Source organism: Ahaetulla prasina, chromosome 5 (genome assembly GCF_028640845.1).
Source record: "Ahaetulla prasina isolate Xishuangbanna chromosome 5, ASM2864084v1, whole genome shotgun sequence".
Classification (NCBI taxonomy): Eukaryota; Metazoa; Chordata; class Lepidosauria; order Squamata; family Colubridae; genus Ahaetulla; species Ahaetulla prasina.
In genome coordinates, this window is record NC_080543.1 from 10,791,962 (window position 1) to 10,807,889 (window position 15,928).

General features: G+C 41.8%; 1 protein-coding gene across 1 annotated transcript; it reads left to right on the plus strand.

Annotated features, from left to right (window-relative positions):
• Nucleotides 1–135: 135 nt before the first annotated feature.
• Nucleotides 136–8,553, plus strand: HIKESHI (heat shock protein nuclear import factor hikeshi). Its single transcript, XM_058186478.1, has 5 exons — nucleotides 136–274; nucleotides 3,270–3,507; nucleotides 5,957–6,108; nucleotides 6,569–6,687; nucleotides 8,197–8,553. Exons 1-5 carry the CDS (start codon nucleotides 245–247, stop codon nucleotides 8,249–8,251), a joined length of 594 nt encoding a protein of 197 aa, XP_058042461.1. The 5' UTR covers nucleotides 136–244; the 3' UTR covers nucleotides 8,252–8,553.
• The last annotated feature ends 7,375 nt before the right edge of the window (nucleotides 8,554–15,928 follow it).

Sequence of the window (15,928 nt, forward strand, 5' to 3'; positions counted from 1 at the left end):
CCTATAGAAACGGAACGAATGTTCTGCTGCGCTGCATGCTGGGATATGAAGTCCTTTTTTTTGTGTGTGCTTCCACCAGTTTTTAAATAATTTTCTCCTTCCGCCTGCCCCGGATGTACTTCCTTGGGGCGGGGTCGAGTGGGGGGCGTCACGGAGGGGCATTGGGGTGTTCGTCCGGGCGGCTTGTAGGTGTCTAGAAAGGCCACCTCGGAGGACCAAGCCGGGTGCTGGCGCCGTCGCCGCCATGTTTGGTTGCTTGGTTGCGGGGAGGCTGGTGAGTGGCTCCCGCCTGTGGCCTCGGAGGATGGAGTGGGCGGGCTCCTCGGCCTGGATCTCCGTGGCAACGAAGGGGAGGGGGAGAGAAGGAGAAGTGGTGACCATGGAAACGAGAGGGCCGGCTGGCCCTTTGGGGTTTCTATGGTGAGCGATGCGCGGGGCGACCCTTAAGCTCCGCCTCCTGCGGTTTGCGGCTCGAGGGGACCCGATGTCTTGAAACTACAACTCCCATCACCCCTCGGGCAGCCGTTACTGTGGTGGGTTGGTGGGAGCTGTAGTCCCAGTGCATCAAATGGTGCCTGAGGGAGGTAGACAAGGAAGGGTCTGAAGTGATGTGCGGGAATTTACAAACTTAAAATTGCATTTTTGGAAGTTTTCAACAGACCTCATGCCTTCCTTAACTGTGATTAAAAAAAACAACAGCTCAAGAGGCGGAATCCCTTATTGTTGTATATTTCTGAGGGGGAAACTTATACATTGGACATGAGGCTCCTGTTTCAAGCATATATATATATATCTTCCCCCTCAGAAATATATATATACATACATACATACACACACACATATATATATATATATACACACACATATACATATACATACATATACATACATAAATATGTCTGTCTGTCTGTATGTATGTATGTATGTAGGTCTTTGGTTATTGGGGTTTTCTCCCGCGTAAAATTGGAAGTGTCTTGGCGACGTTTCGACGAAGTCTCATTCGTCATCTTCAGGCTTCAGCTTCGTGCTTCTGGGAATGTTGCTCCCAGAATGTTCTGTAAGCACGAATATATATATATATATATATATATATATTCATTCATTTTATCTGTGCCTGCTTCCTCTCAGCTCTTACATAGCCTTTTTTTACAGAGCTACCTAAGCTCAGATTCATCCTTTAGGGATGAATTCAAAAAGTGACATCCTTCACCACCACTATTTGCACAATTTATATTGCAAATTGGGGGTTTTGCACGAAAGGTTGCAGCCCGATATCTGCAATTGGATGTCGGGCTTGTAATCTTTCATGCAAAACCTACTTTTTCAAGTTGTGAAATTGAACCCAATGCTTGCATTCTACTTTAACTAATTTTGGTATTTGGTATTTAAAATGGATTACAAATGTGATCAATAATAATAAAAAAAATGTGTCTGAACAGCGAATTAACAACTTGTGGTTTTTGCAGCCATGGCCATTATTTCCAGTGGCGCTTTCCTCAATTCATTTGGATGCATTGCATTTTCAGCGGAAATCGCTTTTTCGTGAGTCGGACTGATTTATCAGGTGGCTTAAGCATGTCAGAGATCATGCTGAACTTGCTAATGGAGAAGTGTTGTGCTACATATGGATTCCATTGAGCAGAAGGCTAGAGTAGGGATGAACCAAATTGCACAAAATGATGCATTGCGACGTGAGCCAGTTAGCCTAAAGATTTGTTCAGGGGAAAAGCGGATTGTTTACTTTTTTTCAGCAAATTAAAGTGACTCTTGTTGTGCAGAAACTGTCTGGACTATTCAAATGGAATTAATTAATAACCCTGAGATGTAAAGAGCTATGATTATTGAACTCTTTGATGAGCAAAACTGGGGAAAAGCGGCTGCCCATTTAATGGAGCTACCCTTGAAAAGTATCCAGAAGCTTGTTGTGGTCCACCAGCAGCCTGTGGAGCTGGCAATAGAGTCAGGCAGTGATGAGGCTGAGGAAGAGCATGGGCCAGTCCTGGAAGCTGGGAAGGCCCGAATGAGGGCTCTGCGTCAGAGGCAGAGGTGGGGCCAGGGCCATCGGGAGTGATGTGCGGACTCCAGAGCCTCCAGAGGCTGACAGTAGTAAGGCAGAGGAAAAGGAGGAGCCTGTTCCTAATGCACGCATGAGAAGAGCTGCCAGAAGGCAAAAGCAGCTCAAGCAAAGAGAACGACTCGGGAGTAGGGCCAAGAGATGATTGGCCCCTCCCATAAGGCTTAAAAGACCAGCAGCGGTGTTTGGGCTCTTTGCCGGAAAACAACATTGATAGCTTTGTCTTGTTGCATTTGTTTTGTATTGGCGTCTTCTGAACTTTTGTCAAGAAAGGCCTTTGGCAGTTTGCCTAATTGGACCAAGGCTGGGGAACTGTGTTGGGAGGAATTTAGTTGGACTACGCTGAGAATGAGTTAATTTTCAGCTGTTCTAATAAAGTTTGTTTGCTTTTACACTGACTGAGTTTTCTACTACCTACTTGGGCCTGGGTCACAACAAACTTCAATTGGTTCAGAATATGGCAGCCCACATCGTTTTGTGCAGGTCTAGATTTGCACATGTGTCACCTCTCCTGCGAGAGGCGCATTGGCTGCCAGTTTGCTTCCAGACCCAATTCAAGGTGCTGGTTGTCATTTTTAAAACCCCTACATGGCCTGAGGCCAGGTTATTTGAAGGACCATCTTTTCTCAATTACATCTATCTGACCCACAGGAGCAGGGAGGATGTTGCGGGTTCCCTGTCTTAGGGAGATCCATCCAGGGTTGAAATTCCGCTGGTTCTATCCGGCTCGGGAAAACCGGTAGCAGCGGCTGTGGGAGGCTCTGCCCACCCACGCGGACATCAGGACGTCCCTTTTTTGCAACAATTTTTAGCCTCTGCGTATGGACAGAAGGCTGCATGGACGGATGATGCGGCACGTGCAGATTTGCGAACTGGTAGGGAAGGGAAGTGAATTTCACCCCTGGGTCCATCTAATGGGACCAAAAAGAAGAATCTTCTCTGGTGGCTCACTCCCTGTGAAGCATCATACCCGCGGAAATAAGTTGGGCCCATCTTGACTCTCTTTTAAAAGGCCCTGAAGATATGGTTTTGCCAAGGGACCCCAGGTGATATGGAGCCTATCAAGGGGCTGATTGATTGTTGTTGTCAGAGGATGGGAGGTTTATGGGGTTGGGGTTTTATTTCTGTAAACCGTTTGGAGTCACCATGAGTTGGGCGGCCACATACATTTTCTAAATAAACTTTTTTTTTATAGGTTCAAACAGTGGCACAGCAAGTAGCGGAGGACAAGTTCGTGTTTAACTTGCCCGACTACGAGAAAATCAATCATGTGGTGGTCTTCATGCTGGGGACTGTGCCCTTTCCAGAGGGTATGGGCGGATCGGTCTACTTTTGCTATCCTGACGAGAACGGTGTGGCCGTGTGGCAGCTTCTTGGATTTGTCACGAATGAAAAACCAAGTGCCATCTTTAAAATTTCTGGTCTAAAATCTGGTAAGAGAGGGGAATACAAGTGTGTATAAGTGTGTGTTAACACAGGGCACAGCTGGGCAATCTTTTCTACATTTTCGCAGATTCCTGAAGTCCTCCCAAGACTTCAAACTTTAGAAATAAGAGCTAACTAGGTGTGCATCCAATAGGACTAACATATCTGTTTGACCAGGAAACATTGGAAGCCAGTTTAGTGTAGTAGTTAAGGTGCTGGCATAGAAACTAGGAGACCGTGACTTCTAGATTACCTTAGGTATGGAAACCAGCTAAGTGATTTAGAGCCAATCACCAGGAGACTGTGAATTCTAATCCAACCTTAGGCATGAAAGTCAGCTAGATTACTTTGGATCAGCCATTCTCTCTCAGCCCAACTTGCCTCACAAGGTGGTTGTTGTGGGAACAGGAGGAGGAAGGAGTATTAGGTATGTTCACCATCTTGAGTTATTTATAAAGAATAATAGGGGATAGAAATAAACATTAGTGTAGGGCTCAAGTAGTTGCTTAATCCTTACTCTTTTTTTCTGCAGAACGCAAAATAGGAAACAAATAACACACTCCCTTCCAAACCCCTGTCTATGTCAACTAAATAGCAGACTTTTATGAGATGTGTGCTTGCAAACACTTTTAAATCCTAATGTCAAAATAATTAAAAGCCAGTATTAACCACCCATTAATAGGGGAAAAAAGGTTCTAAGAAAATATATGTCCCAAAACGTAAGTTACACTAACTAGCATTTTAATAAGTGGTAACAACGCCAGCAATGCAAATATAATATAGTACAGAATCACTATACTATAGTAATAGAATTCACATATTTTAATAAAACTATGAAACCTGATGGGAATCCATTAGCATTTTATCCTAATAAAGCGGAGTAAAATAAACAGGATTTGTTTCTTTTAAGCATTATATTCAACCAGTTTATTTCAGTGCATTTTTTTGCATTCAGACTTTTTTTTTCTTTTCTTCTTGTTCACTGAAATATAGAAGCCAATAGCAGAATCTGCAAGGGGGATAAAATCAAACCATTGCTCCTGTCCTTTCAGTTCTTGTTCTAGGACAGTGATGGCTAACTTTTTCCGGACTGAATGGCCAAAGCGCTGCATGCGTGCCTGAACCCCCAAAATGCAATGCGCACATGGCCCCCCTGCAAGCCCCTCGCTCCCCATGCATGCGTGCTGCCTCACACCCCCTGCGCATGCACACATGGTCCCTCTGCACACGCCCCTCCCCACATGCACACATGCCCCCCTTACACATGCCCCGTCCCCACGCATGTATGGCAGAGACCCAATGACCGTCTGGCCGGCGGGAGGCACACACGCATATGCGGCACAGCTAAACTGGGGCGACAGCTCGCGTGCCCACAGAGGGCGCTGCATGTCAACTTCCGTCAACTTCCGGACCTCCAAACCTTCCGCTGTGAGCTTAAAACACATCTATTCATCTGCGCAGGACTGGACTAGATTTTAAATTTATATTGGTTTTAATGGGTTTTATTATATATACTGTTTTTTAATTTGGCTATGTGGAATAAGTTTTTTAATGATATTTTATTCTGTATTTATATGTACTTTTTTATTTGCCTGTGAACCGCCCTGAGTCCCTAGGGAGATAGGGCGGTATATAAATGTGAAAAATAATAATAATAATAATAATAATAATGCCACCAGTGACGTGTGCCATAGGTTCGCCATCACAGTTCTAGGATAATTTGTTTTTAGAAATCAGTGGCTGGACAGTTTATTTTTATTTGGGAATTTGTGTTATGGCCAATCTTACAGTCTTTGCATAACTGGGCAGGTTTAATTAGGCTGTTCAAGTTTTTCCTGTTTGTAATCCTCTGAAGTTTTTATCAGAAGAAATATTAGCATATTTACACCTTGAGATCTGAGTCGGCTTGCAAGAGAGATTCCAAAACTCATTTGTACTTATTCTTCCCTGTACGTACTTTTATTTGAAGAAGTTCATGTCCATTTTAAATCAATTTTACTTCCACAGAGAGGAATATTTTTCTTTTTCAAACAATGTTTTTATCTCCAGAACCCTGTTCCATGACATAGCTGCATGAAATTAATTTTGTATTAGCCGCTAAGGTTTGGACTCATGGCCATGTTATTTGCACTTTTCTGTTTGATGAAAACAAATATAAATAAGGGATTGTATTCCCCACCCCTCTTTTTAAATATTCATTTTCATGGGGACTGTTTAGCTATGCTTCCTGGCAGTGTGGATTATTTTATTTCAGACAGCTATTTTATAAGAACTGCTGTAAGCAGAGAGCTAGCTGTATTTTAATGTTTCATTAATTGTTCTTTGTTTCATACCATTACAGTAACTGATGTGTTTTCCTCCCGCGCAGTCTTGTGTATATCTGCAGTTACTTCAGAATTGTCCTTGCGCTGAGAAGCAGACCAATGCATTAGGGTAGCTGTGGTGTGTTCCTTTCAGGTAAAGGCAGTCAGCATCCATTTGGAGCCATGACTATCCCCCAAATGCCATCTGTGGCCCAGATTGGGATTTCTGTGGAGCTGCTGGAACTCTTGGCCCAACAGACTCCTATAGCAAGTGCTGCTGTATCATCAGTCAATTCATTCACAGAGGTAATTGCAAATATAGGTTGTTGTTTTTTTCCTTCAGTAAATGGTGTTTGCTAGAAAACTGGTAGAACAGTACCAGAACCTTGGTAGAGCAGAGCAGAACAGAATACAACAGAACAGAACAATAGAATATAGAATAGAAAATGGAATGGAATTGAGTGGAGTGGAGTGGAGTGGAGTAGAACAGAACAGAATGGAACAGAAGATATTTTGAACAGCATTTTGGGAATAATAGGGATTGTGTTACCTGTTACGGTTGGTTTTTTACACTGTATTATTTGGTTTATTATTGTCTTTATTATTGAAAGGTGTTTTGTTTCATTTTCTCATTGCTATTAACCATGAGACGTCCTTATGACAATGTTCCAATACATAAAAAATAGCTCAGTCTGTTCTAAGAATTGCAGTAGAGATGATTACAAAAGTGGAAATTGTTAACATGTTTTGATTATTTTTTTTTCAGTTCACTCAGAAGATGTTAGACAATTTTTATAACTTCGCATCATCCTTTGCTGTTACTCAGGCCCAAATGACACCCAACCCATCAGAAGCTTTTATTCCTGCAAATGTGGTTCTGAAATGGTAAGATACAGTACTTCTTAAGCAGTAGAAGTTTCCGCGTTCCTGCACCGAACCACAATAATCATAATTCCAGAGGGTTAATCTTGTTAATCATTGTCAGAATAGTTTGATTAACTTAAAAGTTCTGCTTAGTAACCCATCAGCAAATTTTGAGGTCTTTATTTTTCAGTTCTATTTTCTATTAGGATTGCAGATATGCAAGTATGTTGTGACAAATTACTCCCTCCCTAAGTGAAAGAAAGTAGAATACTTGATATATAGATTCCATTTTTTATAGTGGATATCCTATGCTGATTTGCACAAATTGATTTAAATTACATATGAATAGTATTTTTATCATCAAGGAATGATGTTAGAAACCAAATGTTTCTTAGCTTAATAATATACAGGGCCTTTGCTATTAATATATAACATTATAGCATGTTGAGGCTAATTCTGCCGATTGCCAGCAGTTCGATTCTGACAGGCTCGAGGTTGACTTAGTCTTCCATCCTTCCAAGGTCAATAAAATGAAGATCCAGATTGCTGGGGGGTAATATGCTGACTCTGTAAATTGCCCAGAGCGTGCTGTAAAGCATTATGGGGTGATACATAAGTCTAATTGCTATTGCTATGATATCAGCTTGCCTATACAGTAGGCAATTGCGTTTCAGTGCTGGAGATTAAGAGAAATCTTAGCAGAAAAAAAATAACAGAATAACAGAGTTGGAAAGGACATTGGAAGTCTTGTAGTCCAACCCCTGCCCAAGCAGGAGACCTTATACCAGGGTTGTCAAACTCGATTTAATTGAGGGCTGCATCAGGACTGTGTTTGACCTCTGGGGGCCGGGTTGGGCGTGGCCAGAGTGGCGTGGCCAACTCGACGTCACTTGTGTAGGGGGCACCTGTGATGGCCCAAGTCCTCTGCAGGTGAAAATGGGCTCCCGAGCTCCATTTTTGGCTGCAATGGCCTTCTGCAACCCTCTGCCAGGGAAAATGAAGCTCAGGAGAGCCGCCTGTTGCCCTTCCGAGCTCCATTTTCCCTGGCAGAGGCACCGCAGGGTGATCGGGTTCACCCTGTTTCCAGGGTGAACCCGATCTAAGCACCCTGCAGGCCGGACCTGGGGTCTGGGTCTTTGAGTTTGACACCCCTGTCCTATACCGTTTCAGACAAATAGCTGCCCAATCTCTTCTTTAAAATCTCCAGTGTTGGAGCATTTACAACTTCTGAAGTCAGGCTGTTCCACTGGTTAATTGTTCTCACTGTCAGGACATTCCTCCTTAGTTCTTGGTTGCTTCTCTCCTTGATCGGTTTCCACCCATTGCTTCTTGTTCTGCCCTCAGGTGCTTTGGAGAATAGCTTGACCCCACCCACCCCTCATTTTGGTGACAAGCCCCTTAGATATTGGAAAGGAGAACATTGTCCTTAATCTGAGATTGCCACCAAGTTAAACATACAAAATAGCTCTATTATAAAATTTTAATTTATCCACATTTTCTGTTTCTCTCCCGCCTCCCTCTTTCTTTCAGGTACGAGAATTTCCAAAGAAGACTAACTCAGAACCCTTCTTTTTGGAAAACATAATCCCGAGTCAGTTTCTTGGGAGTCCACACGAACAAGCAGACAGAGCTTAAAAGATGTAATATCCTGAGTTTGCTGAAGAACATCCGGATGAATGCCTAAATTTGAGATGAAGGGAGGAGGAGGGTGGGGGAAACCCTCAGCTTTTGTAATACTTCTGGGACTTTGCTTTAACATTAAACCCTAAAGAGTAGTCATTGCAGCATCTCCTATTTTCAAGTTAAAAAACTATAAACCGGGAAACCTACAATGTGTACAGAAAACATGATCAATAATATTAACAAGAATAAACCTTTTGATTTGGGTCTTTTTTTCCAGACTGAAGTTGTTATGGAACATGTTTGGCTATGCTTCATATAATAGCTTGTATGACTTCTAGATGTCCTGTTCAGTTAATTCTGCTTACAATAGTTGACTTGATTACTTTGGTTTTCATGTTCAAAACAAATAGTTTCATCAGTAGCCATGACAAACATTATTCCTCTGACTATATCATTCCTGATTAATTATATTTGGGTACTTCTTTAGCATAAATGGGTGACAATGGTTGTTGTTAGTTGTGAAGTTGTGTCCCACCCATTGCAACCCCATGGACAATGTTCCTCCAGGCTTTCCTGTCCTCTACCATCCTCTGGAGTCCATTTAAGCTCACACACTGACTGCTTCAGTGACTCTATCCAGCCACCTCGTTCTCTGCCGTCCCCTTCTTCTTTTGCCCTCAATCTTTCCCAGCATTAGTGTCGTGTCCCCTCCCCCCTCCGATGACCGGGTCTAGGAAGTCCGTATCAAGCATGGCAACGAAGCCTCTGCAACTTGTCAAATTCCTTCAAGGTTTATCAGGGCAGGCAGGAGTCCAAGTTGTGACTTCAGCGATAGAGTCCGATAGCAGCAAACTAGATGAGACTTTGCTTGACTCAAGGTTGGCATGCCACAAGCAGGTCCTTTATATAGTCTGTGGGGTGTGGCTCCATGACTCAGCATTTATCCAGGCCTGCCCCTCCCTTCCTTCTGCTGGTGTGGCCTCTCAGATCTCTGGAAGCGAGGATCCTCCCACTTTGAATTCTCTTCAGCTGGATCTGCTGTCAGTAATTCCAGCACGTGGCTGGCTTCCTGCTCACACGCTGTAGGAGTGAGGTTTATCAGGTTTGTTTGTTCATTCCTGAAATCCTCTCCGGGCATGGGGCCAGGGCCGGGGGCTGGAGGCATGACAGGCCTTTCATCTTCATTATCAGACTCGGAGTCTGATAACAGGCCCGGGTGTAGACGGGAGGGGCCCGGCTGAGGAGAGGAGGGAGGACGAGGCACAACAATTAGGCTCTTCTCCAGTGAGTCCTTCCTTCTCATTAGGTGGCCAAAGGATTTGAGTTTCATCTTCAGGATCTGGCCTTCTAAAGAGCAGTCAGGGTTAATCTCCCCTAGGACTGACCAGTTTGATCCCTTGCAGTCCAAGGGACTCACAGGAGTCTTCTCCAGCACCAGAGTTCAAAGGCCTCAATTCTTTGGCGGTCAGCCTTCCTTATGGTCCAGCTTTCACAGCCATACATTGCCACTGGGAAAACCATAGCACTTTTGTTGGCAGTGTGATGTCTGCTTTTTAGTAAGGAGTATGGGCCAATGGGACATTATCTTGCAGCTTGCTCTGAAGGACTGGCTGATAATCTGAGGACTGTCCCATGAATTCTTTCCTCCTTTAAGATTGCAGAAAGTTGCAGTTGTTGACTCATCAATCTGTTGCTCAAGATTTCTCCAAGCCTTATTTCTATAATGCAGAAGCCTGATGTGTAATGACTATTGATCCATTTTTTTTGGAGGGCAATTGAGAGCCACCTCTAAAAAGCAGTGGGCACATTCTGTGGGGAGAGGGCATCAAAATCAGGAGTGAAATGTAAAACTTGTTACTACTGGTTCTGTGGGCGTGGCTTGGTGGTGGTGGGGTAATGTGACTGGGTAAGCATGGCCACTTTTTTTTTTACTTTTAAAAGCTTTTTTTCTTACAGCCTCTTTGGCCGAAGAGGTTGTTAAAAAAATGCTTTGAAAAGGTTCTGACAATCTCAGTTGAGCCGCGTGATCATCGAAGGCTTTTTTTTTTACTTTTAAAAGCATTTTTTCGGCCAAAGAAAAAATGCTTTTAAAAGTTAAAAAAAACCCTCTGATGATCACGTGGCTCAGCTGGGCATGCGGGGGGGGGAAGGGGGGCAGGGATTTTTGCTACTGGTTCTCCGAACCACCCACCGCCATCGCTACCGGCTTGAGCGATCCGGTCCGAACCTGGAGCATTTCACCCCTGATCAAAATGTCTCTTGATCAGAGGAATAGGGAAAATTGACCCTTGCACTAAGGTCAGTCTGCCTTTTCAAAAGTGAAGCAGGTTCTAGTTGGTTGTCCAGAAGTCTGGCCCAGCATCTTAAAAGCTATAGAACAAGGGTGTCCAACATTGGCAACTTTAAGACTCGTGGACTTCAATTCCCAGAATTCCCCAGCCAGCATGGGTGCTTTTGCAGTGGCGGGAGGAGGCGATCAATAGCAGAAGACTAGATACTGTCCCACTCTTTTATAAGACTCGGGAAAAATTTGTTTCAGCCTCATTTTCAAACCAGCCTCCTGTCCTGCCATGTGTTGTGCTCATTGCCACCTAAGATTTTATGTGGATGGACTGCAAAGAATGTATTTCTGAATTCGGAATGTTGAATTCAGCTGCCTTCAATGTTAGCTTGGGAATTATCAATGAAACCTTGCTGTTTCTTTCTTGAAACGTTCGTATTTTCGTTCTTGAGCATACACTCAAATTCATATGTGAAGTCGAGATTCATTGGAAGGTTTCACCAATGGCAGCAGGAGAGAATTCTTGCTCCGTTTCCCCGTCCCACTCTTCAGTCCACCTCGCCCCTATAAAACAGAATATCAGAAGGCAAGATTGCTTATGTCTTATGTGTCTATTGATCGCTCATTTGTTAGTGTGCCAGGCTTCCAGGAATTCTCTAGCATTTTTGGACTTGGTCTAAGATGGTCAATAAGATAGATGCATAAAGGCAACCTCTGTCATAATCATTTAGGACAGCCCTATCTTTATGTATGGAATAAGGTAAAGGTAAAAGGTTCCCCTCGCACATACGTGCTAGTCGTTCCCAACTCTAGGGGGTGTTGCTCATCTCCGTTTCAAAGCCGAAGAGCCAGCGCTGTCCGAAGACATCTCTGTGGTCATGTGGCCGGCATGACTCAACGCCAAAGGCGCACGGAACGCTGTTACCTTCCCATCAAAGGTGGTCCCTATTTTTTCTACTTACATTTTTATATGCTTTCGAAACTGCTAAGTTGGCAGAAGCTGGGACTAGTAACAGGAGCTCACCCCATTACACGGCAGCACTAGGGATTTGAACCACCGAACTGCTGACCTTTCGATCGACAACCTCAGCTGTCTTAGCCCCTGAGCCACCGCATCCCTTATGTATGGAATAGGCAATCATAAATAAAGATAAATTCACTGATGGATGTTTTGCTGATGGAAGAATATAATTTGAAACCCATAGTGCGATGTCTTCTAACTTTTGGCATCTGCAGTTACAAAAGTTTGCATAGTTTTTTCAGCAGAATCAATAAGTTTTGCCTGTCTATCCGTCCATCTGATTTCTATACTGCCATCTCACCTGAATAATTCAAGAGCAGCAAAAATGTAATGGTCTTAGGTCAGGGGTCGGCAACCTTAAACCCTCAAAGAATTACAAAGGTCCTAACCAGAAGCCCCCCTGTTCAATTTTGGAGCTGACTGGAAGTCTGGTTCCCCCACCATAGAGTATCCTCCTAGTGCGGTGTCCTTTTTTCTCTACCTGTCCTAACCAAAAGCCCTATCAATTGTGGAGCTGACCGGAAAACCTGCCCCTTACCATAGAGTCTCCTCCTGCCACGTCATACTCCCCCCCTCAAACTGGAAGCTCCTCTCAAAATTGTGGCGCCGACCAATGACGGAGCCATAGCAGAGGGATGAAGGAGCCACATGCGGCTCCAGAGCCACAGGTTGCTGACTCCTGTCTTAGGTAATCTTGCATATCTGAACATTTCAAATAACTTATCCTCATTAATGATACATAGACCAAACTGATTTAAGGAGAGGATGAAACTGGTACATTGAACAAAAATGAATAGGTAAGATAATTAACAGCTATGAAATTAGTATTTCTGGCAGAATTTTAGATTTCTCATATTTTACTCCACTTTTCTTCGTTTGTCATATACAGTATGAGCAAGTTTCCATTTTCTGAGATAATTGTAACTTATTACAATTAATTTATTCATACCAAGCTGATGCATGACTGCCCTCATCTCGTTTCTATTGACAGAAGGCTTTGAAGTTTCAGTTTGCTAGCAACGATTAGCTTTATGTTAAGCACCATGTTTTCTTGGTAAGATAAAAATATAGCAAGAGTATTAATTAATTTTATTTTATTTTATTATTCACATTTATATCCTGCCTGTTCTGTTTCCCTTCCCCCAATACTCCCAGCAAAGAGTCCGTCAGAGGCCTTCCTTTTTTTTTCCTTTTATTTACATAGATACATGTCCTGGCCACGTCTACCCACGGGCCTGCCAAGTTTCTGGAGATAACGAGGAAATTATAGATAAGGCCAGAATTACTCACGAATATATTCTTCCCTCCATTGAAATAGTTAGCTCGCGCCAATTCATTAGCTCGCGCCAACTCATTACTTTGTCCAAGACAAAAAACCAGGAAGTCCCGCCTCCTATTTATAGTCTCTGCAGATGTCACTGCATGACAATTATGACTTGGCTTTGTCCCAACTCTTCCGCTGCTGCGCACGGCGATTACGTCTACGTGACCTTGCATCGCTCCAAAACTGTTCTTGGGGCGTTGCCAAATCAGAAGGAGGCTCCATGGAATCAGGCTGTGCCGGCCCCTCCCCATCCCTTTGAGTGGGTGCCAGGGAGGGAAAGGGCTCAAGAGAAGCAGGGCTGGCCAGGTCTTCTCCCTCACTTTCTGAATCATCCGAGTCCAGGAGTCCGGGTCCAGGAACCTGGGTCACAACACTGCCCTTCTCCGAAGACTCAGGGCGGCTTACACTATGTCAAGCAATAGTCTTCATCCATTTGTATATTATATACAAAGTCAACTTATTGCCCCCCCAACAATCTGGGTCCTCATTTTACCTACCTTATCAAGGATGGAAGGCTGAGTCAACCTTGGGCCTGGTGGGACTTGAACCTGCAGTAATTGCAAGCAGCTGCTGTTAATAACAGACTGCATTAGTCTGTTGAGCCACCAGAGGCCCTTAATAATAATTAATAATTAATAATAATTAATTATTATTAGGCCCATAATAATAATAATAATAATAATAATAATAATAATAATAATAATAATAATAATAATAATAATAATAATAATAATTATTATTATTATTAAAGGCCCTTAATAATAATTAATAATCAGAAGAGGCTTTTTTGATCCCATGTTAAAGCATGTTAATTCTTTAGAAAGAGAATAGCAGCATCTTAGCCTAGGTTTGCTGGTATGTTACAACAAATGGCAGCAGCTAGCAAACCTTGGCTAGTCTCCAAAAGATGAAACAGTGTGGGGTTTCATTCATGGATGGAAGACCACTAGGACAAAACCAAGTGTGTAGATTAAACCAGGAATCTGAAAAGACCATGTTTACATTATGCTGGGAAAGCTACCTGGCCGTATTCATGATGGGCCAAGGTGGATCAGAATGGCAGTTTTATCTATTTAGATAGTATATAGCACAAGTCTTAAAGTTGACAAGGTTGGAGACCCCTTGTATATAAGGCTGCTCATTTTAGATAATTTTTAGTGACTGTTCTTTTAAGAGATTATAAATTAGAATCCACACAATGGGATGCATGATTAAGCCCTCGCTTCAGTTGGCAGAATCAACTTGTGTCCTAAAAAGTAGATTCTCCAAGGTGTAATAAACTTACATCTCACATACTGCATGGTTACTCTCATTTTATGCATGCTTTTTGTTACCCCATAATTCAACTAATTTTAATCAGTGAGCAGGTAAAATTCTGCATTTTTAAAAACACACCTTTCATATAAAATCTGCCTCTGTTCATCCACACAACTGGAATCAGGAAAACGGAAACTATCGTGACAAAGTAAGTTTTTAAGGTACCGCAACACTATCATTTTGGGTGTGTTTTTGTTGCAAAGGAGCAACACAGCCACATGCCTCTAAGTGGTCTCCATTCAAGTATTGACAGCTTGCAAAAGTTGGCAGTTCACACTGAAGTAAGTTTATTTTGAGTTTTCACATTTAAGTCTTCCTAGATGTGAAAACTATTTATTGGCTTTTTATGTTTGTAAGCTGCCCAGAGTTGCTTCTAGGTGAGATGGCTGGCAAACAAGCAAATTAGATAAAGAGAGAGGCGGGGGGAGAGAGAGAGATGATAGATAAATAAATAGATATAGATAAAGAGAGAGAATGATACTGTAGATAAAGATGCTAGGATGTGATAGATAGACAGACAGACAAATAGAGAGATAGATATAGATAGATAGATGGATGGATGGATATAGATAAAAAGAGATAAAAAGAAAGATATGATACTGCAGATATACAGTAGATGATAGGATGTTAAAGATAGATATAGATGATAAATAGATATAAAGAGAGAGATGATACTGTAGATATAGATGATAGGATGTTAAATAGAGATAGATAGATAGATAGATAGATAGATAGATAGATATAGAGATGGATGGATATAGATGATAAATAGATATAAAAACATATGATACTGTAGATATAGATGATAGGATGTTAAAGATAGATGGATGGATGGATGGATAGATAAGTTATAGATGATAAAGATATAAAGACAGAGAAATGATACTGTAGATATAGATGATAGGATGTTAAATAGAGATAGATAGGTAGGTAGGTAGATATGGATGGATATAGATGATATATAAAGAGATATGATACTTTAGATGTAGATGATAGGATATTAAAGATAAAATAGATGGATAGATAGATGGGTGAATAGATAGATATAGATGATAAATAGATATAAAGAGAGAGAGATGAAACTGTAGATATAGATGATAGAATGTTAAATAGAGGTAGATAGATAGATAAATAGATAGATAGATAGATGTAGAGATAGATATGGATGGCTATAGATTATATAGATATAAAGAGATATGATACTTTAGATATAGATGATAGGATGTTAAAGATAGATGGATAGATAGATAGATAAGATATAGATGCTAAAGAGATATAAAGAGAGAGAGATGAAACTGTAGATATAGATGATAGAATGTTAAATAGAGGTAGATAGATAGATAGATAGATAGATAGATAGATAGATGTAGAGATAGATAGATATGGATGGCTATAGATGTAGATATAAAGATATAAAGATATATAGATATAAAGAGATATGATACTTTAGATATAGATGATAGGATGTTAAAAGATAGATGGATAGATAGATAAGATATAGATGATAAAGAGATATAAAGAGAGAGAGAGGATACTGTAGATATAGATGATAGGATGTTAAAAGATAGATGGATAGATAGATAAGATATAGATGATAAAGAGATATAAAGAGAGGATACTGTAGATATAGATGATAGGATGTTAAATAGAGATAGATAAGATAGATGGAGGGAGGGAAATGATAGATGATAGACAG